This window comes from Ammospiza nelsoni, chromosome 3 (genome assembly GCF_027579445.1).
Source record: "Ammospiza nelsoni isolate bAmmNel1 chromosome 3, bAmmNel1.pri, whole genome shotgun sequence".
NCBI classification, from domain to species: Eukaryota; Metazoa; Chordata; class Aves; order Passeriformes; family Passerellidae; genus Ammospiza; species Ammospiza nelsoni.
In genome coordinates this window covers 80,287,201-80,314,935 of record NC_080635.1, presented here as the reverse complement: position 1 = coordinate 80,314,935, position 27,735 = coordinate 80,287,201, and the positions used below count along the sequence as shown (strand labels likewise).

General features: G+C 39.3%; 2 protein-coding genes across 7 annotated transcripts; one reads left to right on the top strand and one right to left on the bottom strand.

Moving 5' to 3' along the window:
* Window positions 1–84: 84 nt before the first annotated feature.
* On the bottom strand, window positions 85–8,569 carry ITGB1BP1 (integrin subunit beta 1 binding protein 1). Of its 4 annotated transcripts, none has more exons than XM_059469623.1 (7): window positions 8,379–8,569; window positions 6,964–7,061; window positions 6,059–6,137; window positions 5,216–5,352; window positions 4,014–4,106; window positions 1,063–1,212; window positions 85–443 (listed from the first exon to the last, which is right to left on the bottom strand). In XM_059469623.1, the coding sequence occupies exons 2-7, from the start codon at window positions 7,033–7,035 to the stop codon at window positions 372–374; spliced, it is 603 nt and encodes a 200-aa protein (XP_059325606.1). In that variant the 5' UTR covers window positions 7,036–7,061; window positions 8,379–8,569; the 3' UTR covers window positions 85–371. The 4 variants fall into 4 exon arrangements, with proteins under 4 accessions (XP_059325606.1, XP_059325605.1, XP_059325607.1 ...); XM_059469622.1 differs by having other exon boundaries at window positions 6,964–7,064; window positions 8,379–8,472; XM_059469624.1 differs by having other exon boundaries at window positions 1,063–1,174; window positions 4,014–4,102; window positions 6,964–7,064; window positions 8,379–8,472.
* On the top strand, window positions 8,517–27,702 carry CPSF3 (cleavage and polyadenylation specific factor 3). 3 transcript variants are annotated; one of them, XM_059469620.1, is made up of 18 exons: window positions 8,517–8,628; window positions 9,104–9,167; window positions 9,572–9,669; window positions 10,632–10,760; window positions 11,496–11,673; window positions 13,230–13,319; window positions 14,351–14,501; window positions 16,698–16,873; window positions 17,381–17,539; window positions 18,282–18,428; window positions 19,401–19,553; window positions 19,955–20,063; window positions 20,796–20,894; window positions 21,926–22,020; window positions 22,536–22,623; window positions 24,679–24,748; window positions 25,331–25,427; window positions 27,289–27,702. In XM_059469620.1, exons 1-18 carry the CDS (start codon window positions 8,558–8,560, stop codon window positions 27,388–27,390), a joined length of 2,076 nt encoding a protein of 691 aa, XP_059325603.1. In that variant the 5' UTR covers window positions 8,517–8,557; the 3' UTR covers window positions 27,391–27,702. The 3 variants fall into 3 exon arrangements, with proteins under 3 accessions (XP_059325603.1, XP_059325602.1, XP_059325604.1); XM_059469619.1 differs by lacking the exon at window positions 8,517–8,628 and adding an exon at window positions 8,813–8,831; XM_059469621.1 differs by lacking the exons at window positions 8,517–8,628; window positions 9,104–9,167; window positions 9,572–9,669 and having other exon boundaries at window positions 10,709–10,760; window positions 11,624–11,673.
* Window positions 27,703–27,735: the final 33 nt, after the last annotated feature.

The following is a 27,735-nucleotide window of genomic DNA, read 5'->3' as shown; positions in this document are numbered from 1 at the left end:
ATAATTCCACCTTACCATTTTGCTTTTCTGGGTTAAGCAGAATCAAAGTCTGTATATTAACAAATTATTTCTCAGACAACGAGGTAGAAGCAAGTGTCAGTTTTATTTTACATTTCTGCAATATTGACATTAACATACAAAACATGATTTAGGAAAAAGAGAAATTGTGTTAAATATAAAATTCTGTAATGTCCTGGACACTGAAGATGGACTCTTCAAGTCATGTTTGGGGAATGCCAAGTACCATGTGCAAGGTTGTGAGGGTCTCCTTTACACAGTAAGTCTCTCCTAGGACAGTGTGTGGCTCCAAGCTGTCCCTGGTGTCACGAGGAGCCCGGTGCCTCCCGCACCAACGCTGCTGCCAAAGGAAATCAGGACTTCTCCGACATCAAAACTGAGTCAAAGGCTGTAGACAACACTTTGCAAATGGCTTGTGCTTGTTCCTAAAAAACCCAAGCACTCACGTTAACACCTTCTGAAGAACTCCTAAACTTCTCAAAACTCATTTAAAGCAGAGTGTGTCCTTCATTTTGTTCTGTGAGATACAGAAAACAATGCTGTGCATAGCACAGCACCAACATTCAGAACCTCATTTTTTGTGTTCCCCCAGCGCTGCCAGCCAAGGGTCAGTGTCATCAGAGCATCCTGACAGTGAATTCTCCTACTCAGAAGGAGGGATCACCTCCCTTGCTTACAAATATGGTTGCATGCTCTATTACCAGAATTGTTACCACATCCCTTCCTCCTCCACATCTTCAAAGATTTTTGTTTTGTTTGGAAATAGGTGCTGCCATAGCACCCTTTAGACTGGACAGAGCTTTCTCAGGTGAGTACAGTCACTGGCAATTTTAGGGAATGTAGGTGTTTTCCTCAAAACTGATCTAATGTAGGAGCAGGGCTGTTTTCCCCTCCTCAGCCAGCACAAATTTATACTTTTTTTTTAGATTAAGCAATCCTCCTTCTACCAAAAAGCCTTCACAAGGGCCTTCGGTTTTAGAATCTCCCTTTACTGGAATCAGAATGCCAATACCTAATTTAAACACTGAAAGCATAAACTCTTACCAAACTACTGCACTGATATACCCAGAGGCTACATTCTTCAGAGGCTGCATCTGTTGTCTTCAAAGCCAGTAAACTTTTTCCTGCTCCCAGACCATCGTCATAGCACACCATCCTTACAATCAAATAGAGAGCATGCCTATGTAACACATCCTGAAAGCACATGGCAAATAAAAGTTACTCTGGAACAGCAAGAGATATTTCAGTTTTCCATGTTTTATTCTTATTTACAAAAGAATACTTTAGATTTATTTAAAGGAGAAAAGTTTTCCTTGGGAAATTTGTTTTTTTACTTGAGAGTTTAGTCAAGATTTTAAAAAGTGGTGGTTAAGCACAAGTTTAGCTTTAACTTTTGCTTCTACTTTAGAAGTGCATTCCCATGTGGACTATGAAGATAAGCTGACAGAGTTGTTCAGCTGGGAGTAGAGAAAGTTCCTGGGGAGACTTTGGGCACCTCTCAGTACCTGAAGGGGGTCTACAAGAGAGCAGCAAAGGGACTTCTTACAGGGGTATGCAGTGACTAAAAGGGGATTTGAATCACTTTAAACTGAAAGACCATGTTTATAGTAAGTTACTGAATTTAAGGTAAGAAATTCTTTACAGTGGGAGTGCTGAGGCCCTGGAACACATTGCTCAGAGAAGGTGTGGCTGTCCAATCCCTGCAAGGGTTCAAGGTCAGGTTAGAGGGGGCTTTGAGCAACCTGGTCTAGCAGGTGTCCCTGCCCATGGCAAGGGAGGTGGAACTAGAGGATCTTTCAGATCCCTTCCAACTCAGCCCCTCCCATGATTCTATGGAGACATTCCTGGCCATAATCTGGAAGTGCACATTCACTTTCTAACTCAGCCTCTGTGACAGGTGGGACACTCTGTCCTTCTGGCACAGAGGTAACTTCAAACAACTTCTTACTTTCCCAGTATTTTTCCCCTGTCCAGTCTTGGGAAGGATACACACAAGAAACTTCCCAGAAAAGAGCACAGACAAGGCCAGTTGCTTTGGGGGGCAGTAGCCATGTGGCTTAGCCAGGCTATTGGTGACCTAAACCACAGGATGTGTCCTGACTCTTCCACGAATCTCATCTGGGAGAAATCTACTCTCCATCAGAGCTGCAGGATTTCCACCATAGTCCCAATACTTCTGATTTTGGCCATGCCAGAGAGGGATTGGTAGAAGACATTCAGTACAAGGTCTCTGCAGCTGCACCTACACAAGCCTTTCTTCTCCAGCCATCCTGCCCTCTGATCATACTCATCTGGTCTATTCCAGACATACCATCTCCAGGGTCTTAGGAATTCTAGACAGCTTTGTTTTTGTGTTCATGGCATCAAACAGATGTCTCTGTCAGCTGAAGGGTCTAAAGCAATGCCCACTTTGATACAGAAGCTGTAAAAAGGGGCAGTGAGCTTGCTGCCTACCTTGGAACCCTGGAGGGAGAGACCTCCACCAGAGCCCTAAGGTCACCTTGCTGAAAAACATCTCCATCCTGAAGCTCCTCAGCTCATTGCTGTCACCATCAGCAATCTCCCACCATGCTCAGGGCAGCTGGAGCCTGCCTGGAGCTTCCTGCACCCACCCTCCCATCTCTGTAAGACAGATGCCAGGACTGCTCACCAAATTCCTACTAACTCTCAAGGGTTGCTTGCTTGGCACTTGCTACAGTACTAATGTGTATGTAGATTATCACTCAAAGAGGGATGATAGAATTCTTTTGAGTACAGCCTCCTTGTAAATTAATTTCTTCCCATCCTTTCAGTATCTTGGAACTCTGTGAATAGAATTTGGTGAACTAACACACTGAAGGACAAATGAAATGCCTACAGTGACACAGATACAAAAAGCCAGAATTTGAGGAACAATGCAATGCAACAAATTGTCAGTGCAAGGTAGCTTAACCACAAAAGGCTTTATCTGCTTGTGCAAGCTTGCAATTTGAAGACAGAAAAGCGATGGATGAAAGTCTTAAATTAGCTATTTGATCTTTATCAAAGCACAAAGGAATTTAAATAATAGTGTAACCTATGTTCTCAATGAGAATTAAGAATTTAGGAGAGCAAAAACAGAATTCAAAAGAATTCAAAGTCTGAGTAACAAGTACTACCCTTCCTCCCAGGCACTAGAAACAAGTGTTTGATTTTCTGAAGGGACCAAAGGAAACTTTTTGGCTCTCTTCAGAGCATTCAACCATTAAGCAATGCTATTCTCCATGCTCATACTTGAGGCTTTCATGAACAGGCATCGCTGGGTTGTTGATGGGTCAAGGCTTCCTAAGGCCAAGTATTTATGGCATCTGGGGCTCTGAGGGCAACCAGAAGGAAACCACATGGCTGCAACTCAAAGCTACACAAGGGCAACTGGAGGGCCCTAGGGAAGAGACCGGATTTTTATTTTTAGCAAAGAAGCTACTTGAAGTGCACTAAAGGAAAAGAAACTACATGTAGGAAATGATGCAAAGAAAAAGTAGGCTTGATCAATAAAGTGGAATCATGAGGTTTTAATGCTGGAGTGAACTCTAACTCTTGGATTAGGAGTGCAGGATGGAACTTAAAAGAGCTGGCAACTTGGGTATTCTTAGAAAAACCCCATCCTTTGTTTTTCCCTCTACACAGAAACACCTAGAGGAACTGCCCTGCTAACTTGGGCTGAGGAACCTATGGTCTTGGCCACCACAGTCACACTACTTTAGCCCTAGAAATAATGATACCCAAAGAGTGTTACTGAAGACTTGCTTGTCTTTTGTGTGGTGCTCTATCTCAAAAGGAACAGCTTTTTGTCATAAATCCAGGAAAACACAGCCTGTGGAGATATGACACGAAGCAGTGCTGCTGGGAGAGCTTGTTTGTTTTGCTTTTGCTTAAAGGCAGAAATGACATTTTGGTCACACAGATCATCTACCAGAGAAATAAATGAAAGCACTTATCAACTCTCATCAGAAAGACAAGTTGGGTGAAGCACTTACATACTGATCAGATGTGGAAACTTTAATGCCATACTTGGAAACTCCCATAATAAACTCCTCTTCACCTGGAACAAAAGGTAACTTTCCATCTTGCTTTGGAGGGAAACAAACAAAATCCTTTAGTGCAGACAGAAGAACATGAACAAGGAAGATACATAACAGAAAACTTATTTATGTGTACTTGGGTCCACTGGGTCAGCACCAGCACAAACCCTGCTCAGATCCTGCTTTGTGGGACTGCCCAGGTCTCTTAAGGTTATGTGAAATACATTCAGGGGAGACTGGACATTAGGAGGCATTTCTTTACTGAGAGGGTGACCAGACACTTGAACAGGTTTCCTAGAAAGGTGGTTGATGCCCCAAACCTGTCAAGTGTTTAAGAGGCACTTAGACAATGCCCTTTACAGCACATTTCACTTTTGTCAGCCCCAAAGTGGTCAGGCAGTTTGGACTGGTGGTCACCATGGGTGCCTTCCAGCAGGAACACTCTATTCCATTCTGCTCTATTCTACTCTAAATATCACATGGTTCCAGAAAGGAATTTGTCATCTCAGGGGAGAGTTTGGCCCTGTGGTCAAATCAGGTTGGCTGAAAAATCATGCTTGGCCTATCATGCTGCACTGACCCAAGGTGATCCATGTTCCACTGGCAGCACTTTCACTGTCTGGCTGCAAAAACAATTTTAGCAAATATTCAGAAATGACAAGTTGCTGCACAATAAACAGATATTCTGTGCTTTTAAATATATATAATCAGCCACCTAATGAGAACAACCAGTTATGGCTTTCGACCCAAATATTATTCAGGTTCTTTGGTCACAGGTTCATGAGTGATGAAACTTGCAGAAACTTGACATCCTGCTCTATGGGAAAACTTTTACAATACTAAAGAATCTGGGGAGATATTCCTTCCTGGTTACTAATCCTAATCAATGTGGAGGCAACGTAACAACTTTCAGCTGGTACTTGATCAATAAGGACTCGTGAAAAGGGCCTTGGTTCTCTGGGTGCACCTTCTCCAGTCACCTAAAATTACAGAACTGTGATGGCTTTTGAGATTCATAGGTTAATAGTTAAGTATGCCACTTTATTCAAGTAAGTCTAAAATTTACAGATGTCAAACCACAGGATAAATAAAAAAAACCCACACCTAAGTTTAAGATGCTTTGACTTCGTTGGTATTGCCTTTTGTAACCCACTTACCTGTGCAACATCTATGTAATTTATCAAGTCCAGTGGCCCTTCAAGGCTTTTGCTCTCATTGTATTTCAATTTTTCAATGGCACCAACATATTTAACTCTGAATTCTGCACATGTATCAGAATTACTATTGCTTTGTCCTGCAACAAAGTAAAACAAAGCCATTCTGAAGACTTCCAGAACTGTAATGCTATTCTAATTGCTGTTGACAGGGCTAACATAATAAATTCCCTAATTCTGCAGACTTTCATCAAACACTTGTCACAGTATATTAACTCCTCTTTAATGAACTGTACTGGATTGATTTAGAGCAGACCCTTGGTAAAGGCAACAGTTTTATATGCATACATGATATTGGTATAAACAGCACTGTTTACACCAATTCAAATTTGGAGTTAACAACCTTGAATCAGAAAACATTAAAAAGCTGGTTCTACTTTTTGAGGTCTATTTGTTTCAAATTAATTGTTTGGTCCAACAGTGATACACTGGTGACTAAAACCAAGTAGAATCAAATCTTATTTCCATTATTTTGGTGCGAATGTAAACTTAGAAAAGCAGAAAACAGCAATCCAAAAAGCTGTACAAGATTTGTGCTGATAAGAGACTGGTAGCACAGCGAAGTTTTTCTTCCTCAGACACTTTACTTTGAAAACAGTGAATCCTAGATGAATTGTAAATAATAGAAGCCTAGGGCTGTGCCTGCAACAGTCACAAGGCTACCTAACAGATTCACTCATATTACTGAAAATACCTATCTTAAGCTTTTCCATTTTCTGCTGTCTTATATAAAGACAGAAAGTTAATCCTGTTCCATCCATACCTGCTCAAGCTCTGATTACATACCTGAACTTTTTGTGGAGTCTGTATCGAGGCTGGCCACAGTACTAGACCTGGAAAGTCCCCCAAGACTGGAATCTACAGACTAAAAAAAAAATCATCATCAGAAAGTTACTGAGATTGTGTTAACAATGTTAGAAAATGGGGAAGAAAAAACAGTACCACCTGTTTCTTTCCTGAAGTTATCTTTCTGCCTCAGTGCAGACTGGACTGATAAAAGTTCATCAGGAACCTTTGAGAAGTCCACAGATATTTTGAAATAAGGAGGAAATGACAGAAGAAGAGAAAATGAACCTTAAGGTTAAGTCCAGAGAAAAAGGAAAAATAAACCTTAGGGTTATGACCAAATTTTTCTGGTACTACAATTTTACCTGAAGAAATTGGCAACTACGTGCTTGTCACCAATACTTAACACAGCAGTGCAGGGGAAAACAAACAGCACCTTGGAAAACCCAGAATATTCAAGTGATCATTCTAAAACTGATCAGACAAAATGAACACATTATTCAAAATTAAGAATACTTTTAGAGATACTGAGAAACCAAGAAGTACTGAAGAATAAACTCATTCATGGTACCTAGCAGCAGGCACTGTCCTTAAAGGAAAAAAATAGAAGAAATGTAGTAATTTTTTCTTGAAACCTTCCTATGTGCTGTGAGAAAATCTTGTGTTTGTGCAACTCAGTGTGGAAGTGACTGAGTATTCATCTCAGAATACATGGGCTTTATGACTGATAGGTATTTTTAACTCTCATAACACAATCTGAGGAATGGAAGTAGAAAGTTCTCTTTGTGGAACATGAAATTTTATGGAAATCACATCCTACCATCAGTGCAAGTGAACCACTGAACTGTTAACTTGGAGCAAACCCAAGTGCTCCACAAAGAGAGTAAACACCACATCCAGCTTACCTTGCTTTTAGTGCTGATTTCACTGCTTTGTGAGCTGCTGCTGCTGTGTCGCTTCTTTCCTTTTCTAAACATCTTTTCATAATTGGATCAAAGAAGATCTTCTAAGTAGAAAAAGTTAAAATTAAAGCCTGTCATATCAAGGGAAGGAGGTCCAGGCAAATACCAGTGACTGTGTCCAAAGTGGACCAAAACTGGAAATTTGCTCAGGACTCTGTGAATGGAGGTAGGAATTTTACTCTAGTGCTCTTCACGCGTGACTGGGGAAAGTTCCTCAAGCTCTCTGCTAAAACTTCCCTATTCTTCTGAATTGCCAAAAAAGGCTACTACTTGGTTTACAGAGTGTTGCAAAGGTCAGTTTCTAATGCATAGATAGAGTTAGAAACAAGGCAAAATTTAAAATTTACTCCCACCTAAACATCAGGTGATTTTTACTCGTGAGTACTATCTAAGTGCCCTATAAAGTGCACAGAACACATTCCCTGCTCCTATTACAGTGTTTCCACTAAAACAAAACAAAAAGCAAAATCTATCCCCCATCCGACTAAACACCTCCCTACAACAACAACAAAAAAACACAAAAAACCAACCCCAACCTATTTCTGAAGAACTACTGACTGGAATACTCCTAGGAGCAGCCACTACCACTTCACATATTCCTGAAAATGAAGCAAAATGCGTGGTACATTTACTGCACTAGAACTGAGCTCCTGGAAGTTCTGAGAGGATTCCAGAACCCTATTTCTTATGTGCCTGCCCTACCAACACCTTGCTTCACTTCAACTTTGGCTGGCCAGTGTCAAGCAAAGGATGCTGGCTCCCTGTTTCTCTGAAACCCTATTTCTCAGCTTCAGAGACGAATTACTGTCATTACAAAACTTCAGAAACTTTGAGCAGGCGGAAGAAAGAGGACAATGGATGATGACAACCTACGGAAGATGGCTCACACTGCAGAAAATAATGAAAGAAGCCCAAGGCGGAGCTTGGATGCGCGATGCCGGGATGGGTCACAGTCCCTCGGCCGCCGCTGAGCAAACACTGGGTGCCTGGCGGACTAAGAGCCACTGAGGGCAAGCAGCGGTGTGGGAGCAGGGCGGTGTCCAGCACACCCCGAGCCCCGGTTTCCAGCGCGGATGTGCCGGCGGCTCCGCACAGCCCTGCGGCCGCTCCAGAGGCGCCTCTGCCGCTCCGCAGCGGCCTCCGAGGCCCTCAGCGGCTCCCGGGCGGTCCGGGTGCATCCACAGGCCCGCAGCAGCTCCCGGGCTTTCCGCGGAGCATCCCTGCCCCAGCGGGAGCAGGGGGCGGCCCGGGAAGCCGGGCAGGGCAGCACCGCATCCCGCTTGGCTTCTCTCCCCGTCCCTCCCTCCGTCCCCGGCCGATAACCCGAAAAGGGACAGAGCGATGCGGCCGCTGCTCACCGGGCGCGCCGGGCCCCGCTGGCTCCCGCTGCCGCTGCCGATCCCGCTGCCGATCCCGCTGCCGATCCCGATCCCGCTGCCGATCCCGATGCCGCCGCTGCCGCTGATGCCGTTCCGGGTCGCGCGGGGCGGCGCAGGCGCGGCGGGGCGGCGGAAGGCGGCGGGAGGAGCGCGGTGCGATGGCGGCCAAGCGCAAAGCCGAGGCGCTGATCCCGGCCGAGGAGAGCGACCAGCTGCTCATCCGGCCCCTGTGAGCGCCCGGGGCAGCCGCGGGGCGCGGGGGGCCGGGCCGGGCCGCGGCAGCGCCGCTGGGGCCGCCTCTTGCCATGCTGAAGGGGCCGCTGCGGCTGAGGGGGTTTGTGGTGGCGTTCCCACGAGCGTTGGTTTGGGGACAGCTTCAGGATGCTACTCCAGGCTTATTGGGCCCGATTTGTTACTTAGGTGAACTTAATTGTACGTGTCAGTAGTTTGAGACTCGAGTGCTCAGTAAAAAAAAAAAAAAAGGCCAAAATAATTTCCTCAAATGGGTTGTTTTTATTTCTGCCGCGTTAGGTAGGGCCTCATTTCCTTTGGGATAAGTACAGCTGCTCAGGTACTTTGGATAGCTGGGCCTAAAAGGGCCGTGCAGTTGTTATTTCTGCACAGAAAAATAACCAGGGGGCATCCAATGTGGTTACATCGGTGTGCGTTGTTCCAGTCCTCATGACTTTCATATCCCTTTGCAGAGGTGCTGGTCAAGAAGTAGGAAGGTCATGCATCATTCTGGAGTTTAAAGGAAGAAAAATAATGGTAATTATTGCATGGATATCTTTGTATGCTCTCTCAGTGTGCTGCTTCAGATCACTGAAATGATCTGAAATGCTGCAGGTTAAATTCAGCCTCTGCTCTGCAGTCAGACACAGTGCTGGAAAAGGCACATTGTGTAGCCTTCTGGAGCAGTATAGCACGTATGGCATTAGGCATCCCAGAGGCTGTGCTGTAAAATAAAACCCTCTCCCCATATAGAATGTATGTGCTTCCAACCCAGACTGTTCTGCTTGAAATCCAATGCTAAAAATAATGTTTAATGAAGAAAAAACTTTTCTTGTGTGATGCTAAAAGTTACCAGTCACTAATAACTATGTCATAGACCAAGATGGAAGAGGGGTTTTTATACCTTCTGCTAGGAGCCTTAACTTTGTTTCATTTTTCAGCTTGATTGTGGAATCCATCCTGGGCTGGAAGGAATGGATGCTCTTCCTTACATTGATTTGATAGATCCAGCTGAGATTGATCTCCTCCTTATTAGTCAGTAAGTGGCACCTAAAAGCACAAATAACTTGAGGTCATGGTCTGAGCTGTGTTCACTTGTAGGTTATCAAGAGAGGCTGAAAAATAGGTGTTATTTAGATGGTAGGAGAAAATTCTAGTTTCTGGGTTTTAAAAAAAAGTTTGAAGGATCTCCATTTAGAATTAAGGACTGAATATTGAGGATGTTCATCCACTTTTGACATTACAGCTCTTCTCTGAGGTCACTCTGATTTCTGACTGTTTTACAGCCTGGTCTGCTTTAACACCATTGTGAGAGCTTGTGGAGTGAGTTTTCTACATAAAGACTCCAGAAGAATATTGGTTATGTTTCTTGCTTTGTTGGCTTTGAATTAAAAAGGTTCTTGGAGGCTTGCACAAGCTTTGAATGTGGTTTATGTATTGCTTAGTGGCTGAGAGACAAGGAGAGCCATTTCTAAATGACGTAATCAGTAATAAAAAGTTCTCCATAAAATCCTGAGCTTTTGTAGTATGTGTTTGTTCTACATGTATTTCAAAAGTAGTTTCTTAAGATGGGTCAAACTAGAAGTGTGAACAAATAATTTAATTTTCAGAGATTGTGTTTTATTCTTCAGTGTGCAACTTGCAAAATTAGGATTGTGTTTTTAGCTTTCATGTCTTTGATGTTTAGTGTCCCTGGTTCCTGTTCCTTTTCTCCCTCTAAATTTATATGGAAATTATAGAAAGAAGGTAACTCTAATACTATACATGTAAAACCTTGGCAGTTAATGGAGAATTTCCTGTATTAGTTTTACCTTTTCTTGGTCATGTTTCTAGTCACTAGTCTGCAGAATGTAGACCAGCACAGTTAACAACAAGGTTGAAAATTCTGTTTCTGGATTTTTATGACACCATGTTAGTCCAGTGAAGTAGTGAATTATGGATGTTATATATTAGTGTTGTGTAATATGAATGTATTAATTGGATTTGTGTGTCTGTTTTAAGCTTCCATTTAGATCACTGTGGGGCTTTGCCATGGTTTTTACAGAAAACAAGTTTTAAGGGAAGGACATTTATGACTCATGCTACAAAAGCTATTTACAGATGGCTTCTTTCAGACTATGTTAAAGTCAGGTAAGCTAACCTGTGGGCTGTCTCTTCCTGAATTATTTTACCTATTATTTCCCTTTCCAATGGGAAATTCAAGGTGAAGCTACCAAAAGTAGCTGGATGAACCTGGATGTTGTCATAAGTAGCAACATTACATATAACCAGATTAGAGGTAATGAATCATTTTACTACCTCATGGATAGTTTGTAGTGAATTTTAAGCTCCTAAAGTTACAATTCACTCTTCAGCACAAGGACAGATCAAATATTAAATATACCAAGAGGCTCTGTTACTTACATGTTGGGGTATTTTTCTCTTATGCTTTTTTTTCTTGTATTTCACGCCTTGACACGTTATTTCCATGTGACTGCAGTGGTCCTGAGTGAATCTCAACTCAGCTGTTTTGAGCTTGGATCAGAACAGTCCTCTTTTAACTTGTTTGTTCTGGGCTGGTAGGAAGAGCATGGATCCATGTGGTTTTTGAGGACTGTTACAAGCTAAGTTGCAGATCCCTGCCCAGGGCTAGGAACTTGTTGAGAAACACAGAGCAGATTTTAACTGAAAAGACTCTTCTTGCATGGCCTTTCAAAAGAAAAGTACTTTAACTCTCCTTAAGGAGCTCCATTAGAGTAGCTGGCCTTGATTTCTGACATGGGGGACGTGGTGTTACTGAATGGAAATCTGTCAGTGGGGAAAAGCCAGGAAGTTTTTTCCAGCTGTTCAGATGAGCTGATGTTCAGCCATTTCACTTGTATGCAGTAACATCTCAGCAGATGACATGCTGTACACAGAAACAGACCTGGAAGAAAGCATGGACAAGATTGAGACCATCAACTTCCATGAAGTGAAGGAGGTGGCAGGAATCAAATTCTGGTGCTACCACGCAGGCCATGTTCTGGGAGCAGCCATGTTTATGATTGAAATAGCTGGTGTGAAGGTATTTTCTCTTTCTTATAAGTTGAAATCCAGTCTGAGTACTAATGTAGTCATTAATTATTATTGTCTCTTATGCCCCACCACTGTGGCTGGAGATGTCCAATAGGCTTGGACTCAGGTCAGGGGCAGAGGACATGTGTTTTCTCATTGATTAACACTGGCAAGTGACACAAATCAGGTAAGATGTTTGGATTGTGTGGGAGTCTGAGACATGACTCAGATTTAGAACCACTAAACTTATAGTTTCCCTTGCTGGGCTGATCAGAGGCAGGTGGTAGCTGAGGCAGTTTGTGGAAGCTGCATTTTATTAAATCTGTGAACAGATGTTTGTTTCTGTAATTCTGACGTCTCTGCCTGTCTCAAGTTCGTATATGGCATTTGTCAGTGTATGTGAGTTACATTTTTATCATAACACTCCTGTGCTAAAGTACCTAAAGAAATAAGATTATTATTAATTTTAGGCACAGAGGGATTAAGTAAATCATGTAATCACAGGCAGCACTGTGCCAAAACCAGATACTTGAAACATATCTCATGAATTGGAGTTCAGCAGGATAATCACTGTCCAAGGAAAGTTTCACACAGTCCAGAAGAGGGAAGAGAGAAGGTGGTTCTGAGGCTTGCTGCCCAGTAGGAGTTTTTCATGATTTATAATGATTGAGAAGTACAAGAGTATTAACTTTAAAAAAATCCTAGAAATAGAACTGAGTTTACAGTGATCACAATAAAATTTAGATTTCTTAGTGTTGCTTTTTGGGGTTTTTTTCTGATTGAGGCATGACGAAGAAGATTTCCCTCTCACTATGCATGACTGAAATAGATTGGGTTTTAATTAATTGCCTGTGATAGTAGGTTACCTGGCAGACCAGGTGTCTGCTGTCACTGACTGTATGTTATGTATTATTCACATTTTCATCAATGGAATTATTGTTAAATCAAAAAATATCAGTTTTGAAACCATCAGCTGGTGCAGAGAGTTGCATTCCACCCTGCAGTTAAGAATTCATTAAAAATAAATAATTAAAAATTACATCTTGGTGTATTGGGGAAAGTGATTATTCTATTTGGAAAATCAATGAGATAACAGGATTTTTAGTATAAAAATATTAGAAGAACTTTTAATAAATAATTTTATTGTATTATTCGTTATATTTGCATTCTGGTGTGTAAATACAGTTTGATCTTTGATTTACTTCCTTGTAGGAGTTGCTGTGTTTTATGTTATGTCTATTTTTACTTCTTTGTGGTCAATGCAAGTGTGCAGAAAGCTGAAAATGGTACCTTGATATCTGAAATGAAAAATAAGAGCCTAATATTTGTTTACGTGGTTTTGTTGGAATGATGTTACTGCTTGAAAAACATTTACTATAGAAGTTTAAATACTTGTAGTGCTGTTGACCTAAAATTGTAAGCACTGCTCACATAAGAGGAGTCTTATTTAAAGTACAGCTGACCTTTTTATCAGGAATTCATTAAAACCATCTTTGCACAGCCTTTTAAAGGCTGCTGACTGGTAGAACCTGTAACCAGAGCAGTGCTTCTCTTTGTCTCCAACAGCTCTTATATACAGGTGATTTCTCAAGGCAGGAGGACAGACACCTGATGGCAGCTGAGATTCCCAATATTAAACCTGACATTCTTATAATTGTAAGTTTTGCAAAATGATTTCTTTCTGTTAGGGATTAATTATGGACTAGGGGTATGACTTGACTAAAGCCAAAACAGAATGACAAAGACAGTGGAGATTTAGAGGGAGGGATTTGTGTTAAATATCCAAAATACTTGGGTGCTCAGAACTCTGACATTGCTTCCCATTGTGTTGAAAAGTCTAATTACTATTTTATAATTCTGATGAAGCTCCTTAAGACTCTAGACAGACCTTTCTGAGAGGGGAGATTTATTTGATTTTGACTTGTGTTACGCCAACCTAAATTTAACCAGACATCTCTTTTAGTGGATCCTAACCTAGTTCCAGATATGTTAAGAATTTGTCCTCGGTGGAGGGGCCCTGAGTGTTATTCCATAGTTTTGTTTTGTTTTGTTTTGTTTTGTTTTGTTTTGTTTTGTTTTGTTTTCTGAGTGAAATTATTTTATTCTGAACCCATGTTTGGAAAACAGCAGCTCAAGGGAAACTTTGTAAGTAACAGTTTTAATTTGGAAACAAACGCTAGGAACTTATAGAATTATTTCATTTACTGTGTCCCTTCTGGCTGTTCTCTGTAACTGATAATCTAATTTCAAGTCACATCAAAATCTTGTGTTTTGTGTAATTCCTATTTTTGAAGTCTGGGGTTAAACCGTGGCACATGTACCATTCTAGGCCCTGTCAGTGTGATCATCAAAGCTCTGGCAGCATTTGCAGTTAGGAAAATAAGTGTGTTACATTTGAAACCTCTTTAAAGAAGCATTGAAATTAATAGCTCTAACTTTTTTAGTGCCAACAGGATCTGTCTGTCTAAATTGCTTGGAGGGATTTGGGAGCAGGGAAGTTTTGGTTATTTGCCTTGGCAGGGTGGTTTTGGGAACTTGGGGGAACATTTCCCTCTCTTTGACCCCTCCTTCCTCTCCCCAACATGTTAACACCTGTATGTTTATCTGCTTGTTTCGGTTGGGTTCAGAGAAGATGAGGAATGACTCTGTGTGTCAGCCCTTTCAGTGCTGTGTCTGTCTGTCTGCAGGAATCCACCTATGGCACGCACATTCACGAGAAGAGGGAGGAGCGGGAGGCGCGGTTCTGCAACACCGTTCACGACATCGTCAACAGAGGGGGCCGAGGCCTCATCCCCGTGTTTGCCCTGGGCCGAGCTCAGGAACTGCTCCTCATCTTAGGTATGGACCTTCCCAGCTGCACAGAAAGGGATTTAGAATGTTTTCTGGTATCATAATTCCTTGAACAACTCTTCAGACATTTTACAGTGTTATTTACCTGATAATTTAATATATAAGGCATGTTTGTTCAAATGCAAAAGGTCCTGTAAACCAACCAGCAGTTCTGCTTTGTGAAGTAGGATGGGAGACCTAGAAAGGAGATGATGGTGTGATAATAATGTGCTTGGCTTTTGAATCTTTTTGAATCAGGATTTCAGCAATTAGGGACAGTTATTACAAACAGAAAAATAACAACAACAAGTTACAACAGCAGCTGTTTTACTTAAACTGTACTGCTAAAAAAAGGGGTATGATTTCTTCTGAAGTTCTGCTATTTTTGCACTTTTAATTTACAAACTTGAATGAAAAGCTCTTTATAGGAAAAGCTTAGAAGACACTTCTAACACTTCTGAAGTCCTAATAATAATGAAAAGTAAATTAGGCTTTTGAACAAAAGTGAGAACTACCCATGAACACAACAAGCTACTTCACATAAAATGTGTAGATAGTTACAAGGTACTTAAGAAAAAACAGCTTTTAAGTAAATTATTTCCAGGCCTCTCTTCCTTTTAGCACATTTAATTTGTACTATGTTATGTCATTTTTTTCACTAGTCTTTCTGCTCATTCAAAGGCTGGCAAGATCAAAAGAAAATAATCTCAAGCTTAAAATGCTTATATTTAGGGGTGTTGAATATGAAGTGATCCCTAAACTACTTGAAATCTTTCTCACTTTTCATTTCAGTTTAGCTCAGTATTAGAAGCTAGTTTGTTTTCAAAATGTCTTACTAGTCTATTCAAGTGTAAACAAATTCAGATCTAGGCATGGGGTAGTATTTGATGTTGTAGAATTATTTACTACTTGTCATTGATTGTGAAGGGTTTTTTTAATTTATAGAGAACATAACATAAAAACTGAACATTTTCAACCTTGTGAGGCCATTAGGTTGTACTTTGTTTGCCTCTCTTTGCTGTGTGTAGTTATTAAACTGAGTTTCTAAAGATAAACTTGAAAATATATCTAGGAAAGCTGGACATGCAATTGGATGCTTAATTAGGTAGAAAATGCAATTGCATGTCACATGCCTACTCAGCTGAGCCTGTAGGCTTCTGTGTTTATTTCTCTTCTTTCTGTAACTGTATGACAAAAATAAAATACTGGGTTATGGTGTAGAAAATGATGATAGTGAATTCAGTTTGTGACTGGTTATCTTTCACTGGCTGTTTCCATCTTACACCTGAGCTAATTAAGGTAGCCATGGCATTGAGCCTTTCTGAAATGTTGTGAGAAGCTTTGCCTGCAAATCAGAAATGTTAGGTAAGAGCACATTGTAGTGTCATTGTAAATGCACAAATACAGCCAAAAGAGTGTACCTCTATTTTTGGACTATTGTGTCTCAATTGTGCAACATAACTATCATTCAGACTAGCAGAAATGTATCCAACTGTGAGAGTACAGCTGTATTCAGATCTCTTCTTTGTGTTTAGGAAGGGTCAAGGCTACTGTCATCAATGATAAAATAAGTTGTGGTTAACAGAGGCTCTTTCCTTGTTTTTGTTCCAGTTGGGCTTGTAAAGTGTAACTGTTGGTGCTATACATAAAGCCAGGCTTGATAATGGAGTGATTCCTTCTCACCTTGAACTCCATGGATTTATTTCACAGGATGTTCATACAGCGAATTCTCACAAACAAATCTGTGTGCAGATGTCCCTGGCTCTTAGATGTGGAATTAATATTTGACAGGGACATAAAGCTTTATTTTATTGTCACAAACATAGACTTATTGCAGTGTAGTCTCATGTGTACTTTATAGCTTGTAGCTGAAGGTGGTGGTAGATTGAAGTTTGACCTGCTGAAAGGATCTGAAGTTCACCTTTGTCGTGTTTGTTTGCATGATTGTTTGTACTATTTGTATATAGTTCTAGCTGGTGATTGTTTTAGAAAAGCAGATGAAAGCAGAGAGGCTGTGATGGTGATTTTCTGTACTAAAATTGAAAAAGCCCACAGATAAATCTGTTTTACAGGAACTACTGATGCTTTTGAGAAGCACACGCTTTACAAATAATCCTGTGGACAGAATTTTGTGTTTTGTTGTTTGGTGGCTGGGGTTTTTTTGTTTTGTTCTTTTTTATTATTTTGTTTGTTTTGTGGTTTTAGATGAATACTGGCAGAATCATCCTGAACTGCATGATATCCCCATATACTATGCCTCCTCTTTGGCCAAGAAATGTATGGCAGTTTATCAGACATACGTCAATGCCATGAATGACAAAATCCGCAAGCAAATTAACATCAACAATCCTTTTGTTTTCAAGCATATTAGTAATCTGAAGGTAAGGCTTGACATTCTCACAAAAAGGTGAATGTGACAGAAGAGTTCATATTTGCTCAATAGTTTGCATGTTTAATATCCTGATACCAGAGAATATCCTGAGTTGGAAGGTTATGCAGGGATCATGGAGTCCAGCTGTGAAGTGAGTGGCCCCTCAAGGGATTGAACCCACAACCTTGGTGTGCTTTAGCACCAATCAGCTGAGCCAATCAATATCCTTAATATCCTAATAGATTGATAAGATGCTGGTTTATATCTGAGTTATCAGCTGTCCAGTGCTCAGAGGGCTGTTTGAGGCAGTCTTATGCCCCAACATTTTTTCCACTTCAGATCCCTGTGCTTGCAGTGGGTATCAGTAAGAGGAATTTTCCTGCAAAGGGCACTTTTTATGAGGATGGGGTCTAATCTGTGAACACAGGGCCCTTCTTGTATGTTTGTAAGGGTGCAGCTGAGCTGTGCTTTGTGTAAGTGAGCTGTGGTAACTGATATTCCCATCGTGTCTTTCTAGAGTATGGATCACTTTGATGACATTGGCCCCAGTGTTGTGATGGCTTCCCCAGGTATGATGCAGAGTGGCTTATCCAGGGAGTTGTTTGAGAGCTGGTGCACAGATAAGAGAAATGGAGTCATTATTGCAGGGTACTGCGTTGAAGGAACTCTTGCTAAGGTGAGTGGCTAATGCACCACAACCTCTTAATTACAGATAGCATTCATGTTAGCTTTTGAAAGAATTGGTCAATAGGAAGTGCCTTTATGTGATTTACTGAGATTGTTGTTGGGTATGTATGAGTATGTAGTCAAAACTGGTTGCTTTTGGCTAATGTTAATGAAAAGTACAGGTGGTTTGCATATGGCCATTTCCAGTGATGTTATATAGAATAGTCATTTCTAGGGGCAAGATATGAGAAGGAATGATTGGTACTTTAGACCTCTCCACTGCTTAATTTTTCAAGAAGGTAGCCCTAATCCTAATTCTAGAGAAGCTGATATTAAGTCTAACACTACTTATGTGTCAGAGACGAGAGTGCCTTGTGCACCTTGTGCCATTGACCATCTGTAGGGAATTAAATCCTTCCAAATTTAAGCAGGTAAGGGCAACCACAGCATCTAATTTTGCCTTTAGAGATAGAAATCACACACTTGTTACTGTTTTGATACAAGTCAGAGAGATTTATCTGGAAGAAGCATGAGCCACCAGAACAGCTGAGGATGCACAAGATGAAATGGTATGTTGTGCATGTGTTTTTCATGTCTGAGTGTGTGTTCTGGGAAATTTGAGAGATTTTTTTTCACTGCTTCACATTTAACGTGGCTGCCACTATTATTTCATTGATTTTTGAAATGTAAAGCATTAGTTATATGGTGTCTATAGGAGGCTTTTTTAAATTAAGGTGCTTTTTATTTTCTAGCACATCATGTCTGAACCTGAAGAGATCACAACTATGTCAGGGCAAAAACTCCCACTGAAGATGTCTGTGGATTACATTTCTTTCTCTGCTCACACAGATTATCAACAAACCAGTGAATTTATCCGGGCCCTGAAACCTCCACATGTGGTCAGTATCCATGCTGCCCTTTTCTCCAGAGTGGGATTCATCAAACCAGCTCACAGCCTTGAGTCAAGGCAGGGAGTGGTGTCTAGCAGTAGCCAGCATCCCTGTGCTTTGAATAATTGAAGGTGGAGATTTTGATAATTTTTTGTGAAGTTATCTTAGCAAAGTAAAAATCAACTTGTTCTTGAGTGTGTGCATGTGGGATCTCTGGGGATGACTTTGCAGATAATGGTGTAGGCCACAATCTGTTTCAGCAGTGTTTTGGGAAGTAAGATGCAGTATGGAAGTTGGAGATGCTGGTATTGGAATAATTCACTAGTATTAGCTCTGAAATATAGAGGAAAACATCAGTTTAAGATATGTGCAGACAGCAAAAGACAGAGGCAGCACTTGGAGGGAAAAGCATGAGCAAATCCAGGGAAGAAGAAGGTGTGAAGGACCAGAATGTGAAAATAGCAACTATGATCTGAAACTGGTGGTGAAACAGTGTGCAAACACAGATAAGAAAGAAAAAAATCACAGAAGAGAAGAGAATTAACTTGGCAAAGAAAATTGTGAACTGTGAAGCATCCTCTTTGAATTGCATGTTTATTATGTTTATATCTACATACAGACAAAATATGCAAAAATATAAAGCTAAGTGACTTCTGCTGAACTTAAATTAATACTTCCCTTTCATAATACAACAATGTATTTGTGTTATATCCTTAAATAGGATCTCTGTAATGCAATTTGCTTGGTAGCATGGATTTTTCAGCTACAACTCAGGGCTGTGAAGTCCCACCCTTCAAATAATGCAGAGAATTCACAGACACAACTGTAACTGAGCTCATGTTTCCTACACTGTGACCTCATGGAATTGCATTTTTATAAAGATGAGATAGAATGTGGCAATTTTTTTTTGATAACTTGCTTACTAAACTTGTCTGGTTGGACAAATAATTTCTGCTAAGAGGAAAACTGTCTTTTTTATAGATTTTAGTTCATGGTGAGCAGAATGAAATGGCCAGATTGAAAGCAGCATTGATACGGGAGTATGAGGATAATGATGAAGTTCATATAGAAGTTCATAATCCTAGGAATACTGAAGCTGTGACATTAAACTTCAGAGGAGAAAAACTTGCCAAGGTATGAAATCAATGTTTTCTTATATGTAGAACAGTATTTCCTACTGGTGTAAAAATTGCACATTATCTTGTAGCCTCTATTTTTAATTGATTGATTTCAAATTGCATGTTGTCCAAGTATGTGAATGATTTGTGTTTAGTTGTATTTGGTGTTTGGTTCAGGGTTTTTTATTTGGATGTTGGTTTTTTGTTGTTGTTTTGGGGATTTTTTTTGGTTCTTCACTCTTACAAACTTTTCTTGTGTTATGTCTCAGAAAGTTTTTAGGTTACTCCTTCTTTTGTTTTCAGAGTTAATTTTATACTCTGATTTTTCTGAGAGAACGATATTTCATCTCCATAATTACTTGAAGCTGTGAATGCTTCAGATTGCTTTGATGCACTGTATATGTTTTTTCTCTCCAGGTGATGGGATCTTTAGCAGATAAGAAACCAGAGCAAGGACAGAGAATTTCTGGAATCCTAGTTAAAAGAAATTTTAACTATCACATCCTTTCTCCATGTGACCTCTCCAGTAAGTACAGACAGTTGTATTATCAGTGGGTAATTGAAACTTCCTGTGTCATTAAAACACTTATAATTCTGGGTTTTTTCCCTGCAGTTTTGTGTTTCATAAGCATTAGTGAACATCTTAGTTTTATTTCTTATTTGCCAGAAGTTCTGAACTATCGTAGTGAGACAAAAAATGCGTTTAACTAGTTCACTCAAAATCTTTCCTTTCTCTAACAGAAAAGAAGAAAAATTCCATTTCCCTTCTGGTTACTTAAAACCTTTTCCTCTGAAAGAATATGCATAAAACATTCCAGTGAGAACCAAAAAACCACTTCAATCAATAGTCCTACTATTTTCTAAAATGTCATTAGTTTTTAGTGTAAAAAGCTACAGAACACAGAAAATATTTGCGTAGTCCTCCTATGCTTTTTTACTACTCAGGGAATTGATCTGTTCTCAGAATAGAAGAGGAATTAAATCTGAGGTCAGAAGAGCTGGGGGGAAAGCAGTTCTGCTGCCCTAGTTCATTGTTTGTCTCTAATAGGCAGGATAATAAAACAAGCTGGTTTCCTAACCACAAATACATTATTTATCTTATAACAGGTGTTCCACCCTCCTCTTTACAAATTATCCTTTTCAGCCCCCTTGTCTTAAATGTATCAAAGCTATTATTTATCTATAATGACAACTCTGTTTATTAGACAGTGAATTCAGAGGGGTAGTTTTTAACATGCACTCTCTCAAATGGTTTCAGATTACACGGACTTGGCCATGAGCACGGTGACCCAGACCCAAGCCATCCCCTACACGGGCCCTTTCAGTCTGCTCTCGTACCAGCTGCAGAAACTCACCGGTGCGTGCTGGGCAGCACACGGCCAGCACTCACACTGGCCAGCCTTTGCAGCAACTTCCAGTCTTCAGAGGTCTTCTGAGTGGAGATGGCTTTGTATTTTACAGCTTTCATTAGACTATGCAGCTTCTGCCAGCCAGATGCAGTTCATGAGTGTGACACAGCTTTGGGGGGGATTCTACTGCATTCATATTACAAAGTGATGAGCATATAGCAATATAGAGCATAGCTGATTTCTGTCTCTGTTAGCCCCAAAGTGAGTGCTCTGGCCACTCTGATGGAAACTTTTATTAACTGGTCTGGTATCTCTAGCCCCAAATGAAATGGCTAATGCCATCCAGTTAATCAAAACAAGAGCCCTGCCCTCCTTTGGGACAGACAGCCTGGAATTGGCTGTTCCTGGATGAGAAGCCATTTAAACCTGACACTGGGATGATCCCCTGTGCCTCTCTCTGGCTTTCTCAAGGGTTAGGGGCAGCTCCTATGCTAAGTACACACACCTTGCAGATTCCTTTCCCAGATTTAAAGCTCAGAATTTTTTTAAGTCTCTAGTGTCAGAATCTAATTCATGTCACTAGTGAAGAGAACACCTATATTCATTTGGGGTTCAGGTCCTCATAACCCAAGTGCTAGCAGGCACAAGTGCTTTTCATTTAAGCTCTGTGCTTATGTGAGCAATGGATTATCCTTTAAGGGGTAAGAGCTGGTTACTTCTGCAAATGGAGCAGAATTAACTAAATTCCTTATGTCTTTTCTTTTTTGTTGGTGTACTCACTCAGTGTACTAAGTTAGTCAAATAAAAGAATTCAAACCAAGTAAAGTGGCCAAAATTACCTAATAAAAAAACCCTAAACAATCCAGAACAATGAATATTGTCAGGTAAGAAAAGAGAGTATAGGGTTCCATTTTGTGAGCTACTCTGAGCAGCTGTGATAACAGACAGCCCCTCTTATTCTTATTTTCGTAGGCAAATAAAGTTAGTCTTGCTTCCAGTATAATTTCATTATTGCTAACCATTTGTTGTCACTTCTTAGGTGATGTAGAAGAAATAGAAATCCAGCAAAAACCAGCCCTGAAGGTTTTCAAAAATATTACTGTCATCCAGGAACCAGGCATGGTAGTCCTTGAGGTGGGCATTGGTGAGGGAGAAAGAAGTATTTTGTTCTCCACTTTCTTCAAAATAATACCATAGAGATGCCATGCAGAATTCAATGTTTCAAGTTTTCTGTTGTATGACAAGTACAGCAAAGGCTAGAACAAAGTTCCCCTTGTGCTGTGGTCCTGTGTGCATGTGTGTTATTTGATTTATCCAGTGCCTGTTGGGGTTTTTTGCTGTATCTCATGAGTAAAATGGCAGATTTGGTGCCCTTTTTTCATTTGGCAGATAGTAATTGGAAATAACATCAAATGGTGTTTCTTCCTCCCCCGAAGAGTTGTGGTAATTAATTATTTTGTAAAATATGCTCAGAAACATACTGGAGTACACCCAGTTAAAAGTAGTTGATTTGGTGTGAAATGTGTGACAGTCATTTGAAGCTGGAATTCAGAGAAAAGCAAAAAGGAGAATGCGATTAATGTTACATTGTCTCTATGCTGCATTATTCACTCAGTCTAAATCATGATTTTTTTTTTTTTGTCTTCTAGTGGGTGGCAAATCCTGCTAATGATATGTATGCAGACACTGTGACAACAGTGATACTGGAAGTTCAGTCAAACCCCAAAATACAGAAAGGTATGAGTTTAGTGTATGTTTATTTAACTGAGGCATTTCTTCCTGTAATTTTTTTTACATCAAGCTTAGAGGGAAAGCTTGCAATCCCCTTATTGTATTTCCTTGCCTTATGGAACTCACTAGGAAGTAAAATTTGCTACCTAAAACAGAATTACAGGTTGGTCTTCATTATTTGTGCCATATTCATTTGTTGAAACTTTCTCTTACATGGCAACCAATGACTGCCTGTGGAAAACATGGCCTTATTTAAAATAAGTTTGAAACCTTGTACAAAAAACCTGAAGTGATTAAGTTTTGTATGGCCCAGTCCAGGCCATTTTTTGATTCTATGATTTGATATGGACAGATATTTTCACTGGATTACCCCTCTTGTCTTTTATTATATATTTTAATAATTTTGTATAATAGCAGTCAGTGCTCCTTAGGGGTTTAGTCCCATACCTGACTCAACACATTTGTTAAAAATCCTTTCACCTGAGTTTATAGATTCCCATAATAGTTCTTACTTTGTTTGGGGGTAAAGATTTTCCAGTCACCTTGACCTGAACAAATTCAGAGTGTAATGTTCTGATCTTGGTTGTGTTAATTTTCTCTATATAAGTCCTTCTAGCCATGTCCTCATGTTCTGCTCTATGAGACTAACCAAAACTAGAAATTTTATTTTTGAATGATACTTTAGCCTCCTCTTTTTTTCCCTTTTTTATGCAGATGAAAAAAACCATTTTACTGTTTTGCCAGATTTTTAAAATTTCTTATTGTAGTATCTGTCCTACCTTGTTTATTCACACTTTCTCTGTGTGATTTGTTAGTGACAGTATCTAGATTCTCCACCCTCCACCACCCTGAAATTAATTTGTATTTTTATGGGCCTTTTAGCATCATCTCTCATGTTTTTTTATGGTGCTGATTTTGTCTGCTCATCTCAGGTGTGGCTTCTTTCAGTTTTTGGGGGTTTTTTGTTTTGTTTTTTGTTTTGTTTTTTGTTTGGTTTTTTTTCTTATTTGGGGTAAAAACATTTGAAAGAGTTCTTGCAGTTGTGTATTTTAGGGTATATACACAGGATCAAAAGAGATCAAATTAAAATATCTTAAGTTATTGTTGCTTAGCTGACCATGTTCCTGTGTTTACCTCATTCCCAGGATGAAATTATATCTTGCTTAGTACATTCAGTTGCTGCATCTTGTCTAAGGAATGGTAAATTTTAATATATTTATTCAGGGGTTTTTATTATTATTAAGATTTAAGCTCGGTCACTTGCAGTTATAAAATTTTTCAAAGAGTTACTCAGAAATTTACTACCACTGTGTTCTGAACTCTTCAGCTGATTTAGAAGTACTGAAAAACAGTGTTTCAAAAGACTTAAAGTTTTTGTATCCATCAATGAAAAAGGTAGCAATTTTCACAACTACCCTTTCCTCCAGACTTCTGGCTCTTTAACAATCAAATACTTAAATATTTATGTTCAAAAGAAAAATCACTTGTTTTACACTACCTCTTAATTTTGAAACCAGGTCTAAAAAAAGGTATTGTTTTTATTTCAACTTCTCTTTGCTGAAATATATTCCAGAAATATCTATGCTTATTACTACTACTCACATTCAGTATAAAACAAAACAAAACCATCCAGTTTTATTTTATGTTATTTTATGTTATTTTATTCTCTGCATGCTCCCAGCCTCCATGATGTGGTAGTTTTGTGTAATAAGAGAAAATGGAGGGATTATAAACAACTGACAAAAGTAAATTATTTTCTCTATTAAGTAAAGGATATGTGAGATGTAATGAGTGTTAGTAATAAGCAGGAGCAGTAAAAAGTCAGATTGTGAATTGTGAAATATTTGACTTTAAAATATGATGAGAACAGGAATATATAATGGAAATGTATGCATTTCCTTGACTCATTTTTTTAAATATGTTTTTTAATAAATTGTTTAAACATACTTTTTTTTTTTTTATTGTTTTTCAGGAAAGTCAGTTTGTGAATAGTATTTATCAATTAACCATTTTTCCCTCCCAGTAAATGTCTGTAAAAGTTTGTTTTTTTTTTCTTTTCAGCTGCAGTAAATAAGATTTCCAAAAAAATAGATATGGATGTATATAGGAAGAGAATGGAGATCATGCTTCAGTAAGTTGATGTGTATTTTTCTAAAGGAAAGTGAGCAATGTTAACCACATAAATAGAATAGCCTTAGTATAAAGGGGTTTTAAGATAGTTATATAAAAATACTTCATGCAAATTTACTTCAGTCTAATTTCTGTGAAGGCCAGGAATTAAGTAAAGAAAAAGGTACAGTAAAAAGTTCTCAGCACCATTAAAATTTTGAATACAGGGCCCAGTTATGTCTTCCAGAAGCAGATTTTTAAGTTGCCTCCAAAAGTTATGCTACAAATGGTTAATGAAAACAACTTTGGATCACATCTCTTTTAAAACTTACTCTGAGTGTATTCTTCTATTTATGTAGAAATCTTGCCTCTTTGAAGCCAAAGGAAACCTGCCCTTTGTTTATGACGAGATTATTTTGGTAAAATTCTTACTGTTATTTGATACCCACTGTCATAATAAAGATTGATCTTCTTAATTACATCAGAGTGAGTTAAATAATTGTTGCTGCAAGGTGATACTCACCTGCCCAAGTGACCCCAGGGTTAGTAGAAAAACCTAGTTTGCTGTTTGACCACACCTTACACTCCTGGCTGTTTGCTTTAGGGATATGTTTGGAGAGGACTGTGTGAGTTCCAAAGATGAGTCTGTGCTGTGCATCACAGTGGATGGAAAGACTGCCAACATTTCCCTGGACACTCGGGTATGTAAAGCAAAGCCCTTCTGTGCGTGCTGTGTTCAGCAGTCTCCTGCTGCACACAGTGCTGCCTACACTGCCAGGTACTCACTTGCTAAGGAAATGTACTTGTATCAAAACAGAGCATTCTTAACTGAAAAATGTTTATGCAACAAATGCAGTACATTCAGAAAAAAACCCAGTATTTTTCAGCAGCTCAGTTGTATGAAAAAAAAATAATAAAGATTGTAGAAGAGAAATTGTGAATTAACCCACAATTTGTTTTTAATGCTTTTAAAGCATGGCTCTGGTCTGAATAACTGAACAGTTACAGGGTAGGAATGTTGTTAATAATTTTTTTTGTCATCTTCATCCTTTTGGAGCTAAATTGAAAGCCTGAAATACCAAAATAAACACTTTATTAATTTAATAGCTTACAGAAATGGATGTCATGCATGTTAGAAGGGTGCTTTAAGAAGCTGTCACACCTACTAATTTGAATAATTTAAAACTGTAAAGAATGGTTAAAGCCATGTCCTTCATGTTTTTAAGCATTTTAACATACTGACTTTGTCATTGCTAATAACATATTAAACATAGCTTGTGTATTGCTTCTATTCATAGTAATAATATAATGAAAATTCATTCTATGGAGCACCTCTCACATGCTCTCCTTAAGGGGTCACAACAAATGTTTTAAGTGTTCTACAAACCCAGAAGAAAAGGTTGGCCCCTGCCAAAAATTTGTTACCTATTGAAACAAAACAAGTGAATGTTAATTCTCTTAAGAAAATAGTGAATTACAGATGGTGCCATCTCTTTTCAATTCTTTAACAAAAAATCCTACATTTCAGTCAGTACATAGTACAGAAAAATACAGGACTGGTGAAAGAACTCTTGAAATAAAGAAAAAAGTAACTAGACTGGAAAAGGATGCAACTGTTTAATCAAGGAGTTTGATTTCGTTTTTGTAATACGTCATTATTGTTCAAAGATTTGAGTACTGACAGAAAGGCCAGTGGCAGTTCAGTTACAGCAGGGTGTATCTTTGCAGTACTTACTGTGCAGTCTGTGGCAATGGCAAACTTGTGCCATTGTGAACCAGGTTTTACAAGGCAGACCTGTCTTTTTTCACGTGTGTATGTATCTTATAAAACTTTATTTGCTTTAATATAAAAAGCTGTTTAGTGTACATCTGACTGGTGGGACACATGGATTTTTCCCCATGTTAATACATTGCTAGATAACATTAAATCCATGTTTGCTGTTTTAAGTGCCCTTTTTCCTTCCCCCAAACCTTTATGGTTGGAAAAATCATAGGAGAGTAGCAAGTTAATACTGAATTAAAGGAGGTGAAGTCTTAGAGTTTAGAAAGGCCACAGGACCAAGAACAGTATTACTACTCAAATGCTGTCCTTTGTTTCTGATCAAGAGTGTAGATCAAGTTTCATGTTTGGGGTGGGCGTCTTTATCTAGGAAAATTTATTTTAGTAAAAACTTAATTTACTTGTATTATTTTTGTGTAAATGTAATCATGTGTGTGGGAACATCTGTGTGGTGCCTGTACCTCTAGTGACTGCATGTGTTCTGCATTGTTAACCTAATACAGTGTCAGTGAATTCACAGATAAAACAAAATCTCCAGGAACTGAATCTTGTGTGATTTTATTTGATTTTGAATCCAGTGTAATCCACAAAACTTAGTGCATTTTACACCGCAGTTTTGAGCATAAGACTCGCTTGAGTCTTTTCTGAACTCCTCTACATGGTGGCTGCTGCTCTTGATAATTTCATGGGTGCTTTTTGCTTCCCCTTGGGAGCATTCCTTGGGTGCTGACAGGGAGCATGAAGTGCCCACTGTTGTAACATCCTTCTCTTTCTGTTCCCAGACAGTTGACTGTGAGCTGGGGAGCGAAGATGATGAATCCCTTCGTGAAATGGTGGAACTGGCAGCACAGAGGCTTTATGATGCCCTCAGCCCTGTATACTGACCTCTGTAGATACTTAGGATGCCTAAAAAAATCTTTTAAATTTTCAATTTATTTGAGCTATTTTTTACAAGTAAATAGATTTTTTTCTTGAATAAGTCAAACGTTTCAATGCTGTGAATGTGAAAGTGATGAGTTATTTTACATAGTGGATCAGCAACCTCATAACAACTGTATTTGTGCATATAGATGCAATCAAATCAGGCAAAGTGTGCATATGTTCTCTTACGTGCACATAATTCTTAACCTGATACAGAATTTTAAAAAATAAATAGAGTTTTGTATTTTTGAATATTAAAACTGGTTGGAGGATAAGTTGTATGTATTGAGTTTGCATACATAGTTTTG